Raw genomic sequence first — 9778 nt, 5'->3', positions numbered from 1 at the left:
TCTTCAAACTAGGTTTCTCTTTCAACTGTATACTTATGAATATTTTCTTTTTAATTGTTCATGTTTCCAGGAATAATTCCTTTCCATAAATATTTCCACAGTTCTCCATTCTCATTTACTCTTAAGAATGCCATAAAATAGCAACTGTACTCTCTTCAGTCCTCTAATACCTATCTTGGCATTTAAATCCCATTGCAGTTGATTTCAGTTTTTTGTGTGTACAGTATTCATGTATTTGCTTACAGTAATATTCAAAGTATTACATTCAAATTCCTAATTATTCTTGTCTTCCACGAAATGTGAACTCTAAAATAGTTTGCCATTTAGGCTACATGCTGTACCAATGTTAAATTTTCTTTCTCTATATTCAAACATATACAGTAGTATTAATATACACAAGATTTTAACAGATACACTTAGGAAAGCCAGGTATCATACCTACCTACCAAATAATTAGAGTTAACGTACCTTGATGATAATTTAGTGGCACCACAGCGATCAAAGTTAAATTGTCCCTGAAAGCCAATCATACACCGGTTTACTCAAACACCTAATAAAATATTTCCGAATGAAATTATATAAAGATAAAGGATTAATCAATTCTCAATCCCAAATATCTTTCATTATAAAGCAATTTTACAGAAAGTTTACAGTACTTACATGCATATGATAAAACATAAAGCAAGAATATTGATATAGATATAGATGAAATAATTGGAAAAAGAATTACCTGCACTTAGAAAGGATTATTGATGCTTTGATAGCCTGTCATTGGCAAGCTGGCTTGATCTGAATACAAGGACACTGCTCTTTGAATTTACAATAACTTTTCTTTTTCAATTCTATCATAGCTTTCCAAACTTCTCTATTTGGTTTACTTCTGCCACTAACCCTGTTGTATAGCGTACAAAAAAAACGACTTTAATAATGATTTTTTGTGGTGTGCACTGGAAGAAAGCTATGTAAAAATTGAGTGTACAATATTGTAAAACTTTTTTTCAGAGGTGTTATGTCATTGATGGTACTTGTCCCAGCAGCATAGGTTCTAGAAAGTTGCAATTGGTTATTTGATCTGCAATCTATGATTTTATTTCAGGATATAAAAATCCAAAAAAATACAATTTGAACTCCTTAATGGGAGTTCTGAAGCAATTGACCTCTGAGTTTCCACAAACAAATATAGCTTGGATAGTATCAAACAACAAAAGTGTCCCCTATTATATTCCACAGTACTGTTCACATTAAAAGCTCTAAAGTATTTTATAGATTACTTTTGTCATTGCAAAGTTCCTTCTTCTTCCAGCTGGTTCTTTAGTGCAATGACCTGTGTTGCAAGTGGCCATGAAGTGGTGCCCTTAGAAGGAGACGAACTCTGTCGCCAGGAGAAAGACTTTACTGGTTATGCTGACATGGGCATAGTTCGCTTCAACCCTGGTAGTTGGCTCTTGGTGGCACCTTTCACAAAATTTGCTGATAAGATTTATAAATTTCCGGTATGTATTTTTGCCGTTTCCTGAAAACATTAATCAAAAGCTTGCTGAAAATTTATCTATCATCAAGTTGAAATGGTTAAAGCTATGCACAGAGGCTAAAACTAGAATGGTTAAAAAAGAAAGAAGCTTTTGAATACAATGTAGCTCATGATTTCAATAATTGTTAAATTCATTATTGCCAATTCAGGATTTGTGACAATGGAAAAATGCCTCTTTGTAATGTTAACAATTTCATTGTTCACTTGTGAACTGCTTGCATTAAATTTTTTAATACAGTACTTACCCTCACATATGAAGAGACAGCACTGTCCCTCCAGGAGTTGAAGTTATTAAATCATTACGAAGTTTGTTAGGCTTTATTATGATAATTAATTACATCTGTAAAGATCAAATGAAATTCTATCATGAAATTAGTCACATACAATATATGTTTCATTATTACTGGTAGTTTAAAAATAACTTCAAGCTAATCAAGTGTGTACAATTCATACCAATTTTGTTGTGACTTTGTTCTTTTTTTACCATTATAGTACTGTACCTTTTACAAAAACATTATTTCTTTACTAGATAAAAGTAAATTAATACAGTATAATAAAACGTTTCATCTTCCTAAGAACCCTATTATATTTTCACTGTACGACTGACTATTTATGATGTAGTGACCAATAAATGCATTGGTGCCAAGAAAATTATACCATTATCTCTACTGTACTACTTCATGTCATTTTGAATCTAAGTATATGATGTCATGCATCATTATCTATACTATTTTTCACAGGTTAAATCAAGCGATGTGTACATTGTGACATGGCCTAAATGTGGCACTACATGGTGTCAGGAGATTGTCTGGACAATGAGGAACAACCCAAACCTCGATCATCCGATGGCCAAGTTGCCAGTTAATGCTCGAGTCCCTTTCCTTGAGTATGTTAAGGATGTAGTTGCGAGTCATTATACAGTTGATGGTGATTGTTAGAATAATTTGAATTGTAAAATTTAGAACAAAAGCTTACGTACTGGCACCAGCGTGGTCATTAAATGCTGTCATAGATATAATAAATAAATAAAAAAAATTAAATATGATTAAGAGATATCTAGAATGAAACAATCACACATCCAAACATAATGGTTAGTCTCTTTATAAACTGAGATTGTTAGTATTTTTAAATTTCTGTTATTTAGGGATAGAAGAGTCATGTGTTGTAAAGGAGGATGAAAATTACTAAATATTCCTTCATTGATTTTCATGATAGTCCATAGATATGCTGTGTGTATTTATCTATCTACAATATAACATAAATGTATTTGCTACAGGTATGATATTTGTAAATTCTGGTGGTACCTCGATTTATGAGTATAATTCATTTAAGGAGCTCGGTCGCAAACTAAAATATTTCCCATGAAAAATGCTGATTATTGAACTTCAGAAATTAATACAAAATATAATTCACAATGAAAGAGAATACTGAAAACCAATTTAACTGGCATCGAAATTAAATGGAAAAAGTTACTGTATGGCAACAGTCCCTCTTGATCTCTCATGAAGCCGTGAAGGATGTCCACGTTATTTGTCATGCTTGCATGATGGAATATGTACATGTTGTTTTTGGAGTAGTTATGGATGGCTGGATTTAGGCTATCACTGGTTTTGCCAGTGCCTGAAGAGGCGCATAGTTTCTGAGCCTCGGATCGTAATTACCCTAACACTGTCATTTTACATTTTTCTTCTCCAAATGCTTAAGACCTTTTTTCCTACAAAATACCTAACAGCTTTCATATGGGTCCTACTCTATGAAAAAATTATAAGAAAACAGGATGTTACCAAGGGCCCATGCCCCATTTTCTAGTAGACATACGCCTAGCTTAAAACCCGATTGCATGCAAATGCACTAAATTTAATACTGTATACAGTAAAGTATTTTATTTGTGGACATATCTCAACACAAATCAAACTCTTTAAAGCATGTCCTTCAAGATTTCAATACAGTTGAGAAATTCTGCACATTGCAGGATATTCATATAGTACTTGACCACAAAGAGCTGCATATGGAGAGAAAGTTTTACTCTTAAACCAATACAATACTCGTAAACCGATTTAAGATTTATGATCATATACATATTTGCTCATGTTCCGTCACTCATAAACCGTGATACTACTGTAATTACAGTTCATACATCATCACACTGCAATGTTATTATTTTCGAAATAATGGCATGGAACATTACTTAATTGTATAAGAAAACTTACTTGAAACTCCCTCAGATTTGATATGCTCTTACAAAGCAAGTTATTAAAACCCCCTGGACCAGATGATCCCATGATGCAAGGCTTTAAGAAGATGTGCCCAGGGAAGGATCCTGCTGATGGGTTATTCTTTCAGATGAGTGAAGCTTCACCTGACCCTAGAACCATCAAATCCCACTTACCGTTGTCACTGCTTCCTACAGATATGTTAAAAACATCAAAGGTACTGACTTTCTTTAAGCACTGTTGCAATTATATGCTTTACCTACCTTGATGAGGACCATATAATAGTGCCTTATAATTTTTTTCTCTCCAACTGTGATCAACAATTATTCTTGGTATTCTTTATTTTCATCATTTCTCTTCAACCGCATTCCTAGTCCTACTCAGCCTTTTTTTTCTCATTCACAGGTAGTGTATGTGGCAAGAAACCCCAAGGATGTGGTGGTGTCATTCCACCATCACTGCAAGATGTTCAAAAACCATAATTATACTGGTTCCTTTGAAGATTTTGTCCAGTATTTTGTCAATGATGATCGTAAGTGTTTTTTTTTCAGCAACCTATTTGTTCATGACATTTTTCTGTATTTTCAATATTTTACTTCAAAATGCAAGGCGAGTCTTGCACGCAATAACACTCCCTTCAGGTTGGACACAAATAATGTGGGTTGGTGTCCACCGAAGACATGAAGATCCCGCAAGGACGACCCTCGTAACCAGGGAACGTTCACATCGGAGCGTCAATAAGCACAATCACACCTGCAAGAGTGAAAGACAACGTAAAATGATCACAAATCAACAAAGTTCGTCAATGTCTATGGTAACCTTGAAGAGGAGAGAGAGGAGACATCCGCTCTCTTCAAGTCAAAGAGAAAAGTGGCTAGATCACGCACACACACACACAAACTGTCTGGACGGTATTTCTGGATGGGGGCTCTTTGACAATTAGTCATAGCCCCCAATGACTAGTTCACCACTCCGTGAGTATATATACAGATGGCTGGTACCCCTAGCCAACCCCCTACTCAGTCGTTGGGTAGGGTTGCCACCTCACACCAAAAAGTCTAATTGGCTACCTTTCAGCTTTGCCGAAAGAATATCCATTTATAAATGACGGAGGGTTTGTATTAGTTAGGGAATAATACAAATTAGCTATGAATTTGTCATGTTTATAGGAACTCACGTTTTGTTTCCCCCTAAATATTCAGTTCATCATACTGGACAGTATTTTTTTATAAATTTACTAAATTAATGTTGAAAGTCTGACCTAAAGTTAAATCACTTCTTTTCAAGTACATTGAATAAAAATATAAAACCTTCAAGCTTCTAATATCTGTACTATATAATGAATTAAAATTATATAGATTTGACAGTTGGGAAGAAAGTTTTGGACATTTTTAGTACTATTTTCATTAACACATGTCATATGGTGAGCTTTACACCTATCAGACTCCTAGAAGTATTATATCAGCTTTCAAATGTTTAACTGCCTAAGTTGTTGTTTCAACAAAATACTGAATGTTATCAAGTACAATCCATGATATCCCCAGGAAAGAATAAGTCAACTTGTTCCAGCAATGCCATCATCAATAAACACTGGATAGTTATAGGCGAACATGTAGGGTGTGCTTGTTTAAATAATTTTGATGATTTTCTGGAGAACCAACAACTACTATAACCTTTCATTCTTTTTCAAAACATAGTGCTATATGGACCCTACTGGCTACATCTGAAAGAAGCTTGGGAAAGGAGAGATGAACCAAACCTGCATTTCATCTTCTATGAAGATCTGAAGTCAAATAACATTGAGGAACTGAAAAAGCTTAATACATTCCTTGGAACAAACATTGCTGATACACAATTGGAAAAGGTAAGAATTTTATCCATGTCACCTCTTCAGCAATAACTTATTCAAGAAAAATAATTAAAAAATTCATATGCAAGCATTATTCATCAAGGCTTTTATGATGTGTTTAATTTATGAATATGAATTGACAGTAATCATCTTTCTCGTATATTTAAGTGCAGAAAAATTTTGGTAGATGGGTTTGTATACTGTACATTCATGAAGTAATTCTGAAAGATAAAATTTGAAGCAGAGTGTATTAAAAGGAAATATATGTAGTAACCAATAATACAAGGAAATGGACCAGACTAGTCTTTTCTGCAAAAACTACTGATATAATGAAGAAGGATGCAGTACATGGATATAACCAGTGTATGAATTAAATGAATAAATAGTAAGTCAAACTGATCACCCACAGACTAGATGTTATTAAATGATGAAAATTGACCTCTTGACTTCTTAACACTTACAGGGGTATGACTCAATAAAAATGTTCCCAGCCATTCTAGATGATAGATGAGAAAAGCAATGGGATGATGAAGGTATATTATTATTACTATTATTATTACTTGCTAGGCTACAACCCTATTTGGAAAAGCAGGATGCTATAAGCCCAGGGGCTCCAACAGGGAAAATAGACCAGTGAGGAAAGGAAACTTAGGGAAAAACAAAATATTTCAAGAAGAGTAACATTAAATTAAATATCTCTTATATAAACTTTAACAAAACAAGAGGAACAGAAATAAGATAGAATAGTGTGCCGGAGTGTACCCTCAAGCAAGAGAACTCTAACCTAAGAGAGTGGAAGAACAATGGTTTGATTTTGGAGTGTCCTTCTCCTAGAAGAGCTTCTTATCATAGCTAAAGTCTCTCTTCTACCCACCAAGAGGAAAGTGGCCACTAAATAATTACAGTGCAGTAGTTAACCCCTCGAATTTAGAAGAATTGTTTGCTAATCTCAATGTTGTCAGGTGTATGAGGACAGTGGAGAATATGTAATAAATAGGCCAGACTATTCAGGGAAAATGAACCATAACCAGAGAAGGATCCAATGTAGTACTGTCTGGTCAGTCAAAAGGCCTCATAACTCTCTAGTGGTAGAATCTGAACGGGTGGCTGGTGCCCAGGCCAACCTACTACCTTGTAGTGATAGAAAAGTCAAAGGTGTTAATTGGTGTGGGAACTGCAACAGTAATCAGTTTTATTACCAAGGGAATTCAACATTCTCTGATTGACATTCAAATAATTGGGGATATGGTCATTATTGGGGCATGATTAGTTTGATTCATTATAATAGGGTAGCATACTTAAAATCTGCTGTCATATTTTGACTTTGTGACAGTCTCTGATGTATGCTCTGCTAACAAGGAAGTTGTTTGTCTTCAGATTTCTCACTATACAAGTTTCAACGAGATGAAAACCCGAGCAGATGTTGTTTCCAGTGGATCTGCATCAAATTTCATGAATGTTGAGGTGATTGAAAAAGATGGAGGCTTTTTCAGAAAAGGTAAATATGGTACTAAACATATTTTAGGAAGTTGATGGGTATTATAATTTTCTTGTGGCAATTCTAGTCTTCTTTTTATCAATTGCCACTCTAAAGTAAATCCATGGAATCAACAATATTTGGTAGTCTAGTATTGCCCATAACTTTAACTAGTTTCTAGAATATTTCATTAGCTTAAAATAATTGAACATATAATTATTTTTCCTTAATAAAATTATGCAATCATAAAGAATTATTTGCCAATAAGGACTCTATATCTTAAATTAAATAATCCTAAGTTTAGGAATTACTGTACATTGTAATTATGACTACAGTATCTAAAGAATGGTTAAATTTACATGCTAATGACTCATTTATTGAATTATCTTTTTAAAGGAAAAGTTGGTGACTGGAAAGGCAAATATACTCCAGAACTGGAAGCAAAAATTGATGACTGGGTTAAGAAAAATCTACAAGGTTTTGGTATAAATTTTAAATATGTTACTTGAGGGTTCTGTTTGACAGGTTTTCTTTTAAAGCATGTGTTAAAACAATAACATTAATCTTTATTTAAATAACTGCTTCTTATTCCTAATTAAATATTTGTATCTTATTGCCGGTTGAAGTTGTTGAATGGATTTTAAATGAAAATATAAAAATTTAATGCCCCTGGAAAATATTTGAGATTTTTTAATTAATATGATATTTTAATTATAAAATAAATTTTTGAATATACTTACCCGGTGAATATATAATAGCTGCAACTCTGCGGCTCGACAGAAAACACACTCAAAAAACTCGCGAGCGATCGCTATGAAGGTTGCGGGTGTGCCCACCAGCGCCAACTGTCGGCCAGATACCACTCTTGCATGTAAACAAACCCTTCAATTCTTCTCGTCCCGCTGCGTCTCTATTGGGGAGGAAGGGAGGGTCTTTAATTTATATATTCACCGGGTAAGTATATTCAAAAATTTATTTTATAATTAAAATATCATTTTTAAATATTTAACTTAGCCGGTGAATATATAATAGCTGATTCACACCCAAGGCGGTGGGTAGAGACCAGAGTTAATTAAGTTTACAGCGTATAAGCTAAGAGTTTTTTTGACAGTTATCAATATAACAAAACCAAAATATATAGGTACCTGGTAAGGAAGTTGACTTAGACGATTACTCTGCCTTGTAAGTCTGTCTTCCTCACGGAGCCCAGCGATCCTCTTAGGATGCTGAAAGACTCCCAGGAGCTGAAGTATCAAGGGCTGCAACCCATACAACAGGACCTCATCAAACCCCTAATCTGGGCGCTCTCAAGAAATGACTTTGACCACCCGCCAAATCAACCAGGATGCGAAAGGCTTCTTAGCCTTCCGAACAACCCATAAAACAATATTAAAAACATTTCAAGAGACAGATTAAAAAGGATATTGGAATTAGGGAAGTGTAGTGGTAGAACCCTCACCCACTACTGCACTCGCTGCTACGAATGGACCCAGTGTGTAGCAGTCCTCGTAAAGAGTCTGGACATCTTTCAAGTAAAATGACGCGAACACTGACTTGCTTCTCCAAAAGGTCGCGTCCATGATACTTTGCAGAGATCTATTTTGCTTGAAGGCCACGGAGGTTGCTATAGCTCTAATCTCGTGCGTCTTAACCTTAAGCAAAGATCGGTCTTCCTCACTCAAGTGGGAATGGGCTTCTCGTATTAAAAATCTGATAAAATATGACAAAGCATTCTTTGACATAGGTAAGGATGGTTTCTTAACCGAACACCATAACGCTTCAGATTTACCTCGTAAAGGCTTAGTACGAACTAAATAGAACTTAAGAGCTCTAACGGGACATAATACTCTCTCTAGTTCGTTGCCTACGATCTCTGATAAGCTAGGAATATCAAAAGATTTAGGCCAAGGACGAGAAGGCAGTTCATTCTTGGCCAGGAAACCAAGTTGAAGAGAACAAGTGGCTTTTTCTGTCGAAAAACCGATGTTCTTGCTGAAGGCATGAAGCTCACTGACTCTTTTAGCCGAGGCCAAGCACACCAGGAAAAGAGTCTTAAGAGTGAGATCCTTCAGGGAGGCTGAATGTAAAGGCTCAAACCTGTCTGACATGAGGAACCTTAGGACCACGTCTAAGTTCCATCCAGGAGTAGCCAAACGACGTTCCTTAGAAGTCTCAAAAGACTTAAGGAGATCTTGTAGATCTTTATTGTTGGAAAGATCTAAGCCTCTATGCCGGAAGACCGAAGCCAACATGCTCCTGTAGCCCTTGATCGTGGAAGCTGACAGGGAGCGAACCCTTCTCAGGTATAAGAGAAAATCAGCGATTTGGGCTACAGAGGTACTGGACGAGGATACAGATACTGACTTGCACCAGTCTCGGAAGATTTCCCACTTCGATTGGTAAACTCTAATGGTAGAAGCTCTCCTCGCTCTTGCAATCGCACTGGCTGCCTCCTTCGTAAAGCCTCTAGCTCTAGAGAGTCTTTCGATAGTCTGAAGGCAGTCAGACGATGAGCGTGGAGGCCTTGGTGTACCTTCTTTACGTGGGGCTGACGTAACAGGTCTACTCTTAGAGGAAGACTTCTTGGAAAGTCTACCAGCCATCCAAGTACCTCGGTGAACCATTCTCTCGCGGGCCAGAGGGGAGCAACTAACGTCAACCTTGTCCCTTCGTGAGAGGCGAATTTCTGCAGTACCTTGTTGACAATC

General features: G+C 35.8%; 1 protein-coding gene and 1 long non-coding RNA gene across 2 annotated transcripts; one reads left to right on the top strand and one right to left on the bottom strand.

Moving 5' to 3' along the window:
* The first annotated feature begins 1270 nt into the window (after positions 1-1270).
* Positions 1271-7749, top strand: LOC137653486 (sulfotransferase 1A1-like). The gene is made up of 7 exons (XM_068386931.1): positions 1271-1493; positions 2272-2417; positions 3757-3961; positions 4150-4276; positions 5442-5608; positions 6971-7091; positions 7467-7749. Exons 1-7 carry the CDS (start codon positions 1320-1322, stop codon positions 7577-7579), a joined length of 1053 nt encoding a protein of 350 aa, XP_068243032.1. The 5' UTR covers positions 1271-1319; the 3' UTR covers positions 7580-7749.
* Positions 1386-4143, bottom strand: LOC137653487 (uncharacterized). The gene is made up of 3 exons (XR_011046492.1): positions 4008-4143; positions 1777-1871; positions 1386-1513 (listed from the first exon to the last, which is right to left on the bottom strand). It is a non-coding gene; the product is annotated as an uncharacterized lncRNA (long non-coding RNA).
* Positions 7750-9778: the final 2029 nt, after the last annotated feature.

Source organism: Palaemon carinicauda, chromosome 14 (assembly GCF_036898095.1).
Source record: "Palaemon carinicauda isolate YSFRI2023 chromosome 14, ASM3689809v2, whole genome shotgun sequence".
NCBI classification, from domain to species: Eukaryota; Metazoa; Arthropoda; class Malacostraca; order Decapoda; family Palaemonidae; genus Palaemon; species Palaemon carinicauda.
Note: the sequence above shows the minus strand (reverse complement) of the source record. Positions and strands in the feature narration are given on the sequence as shown.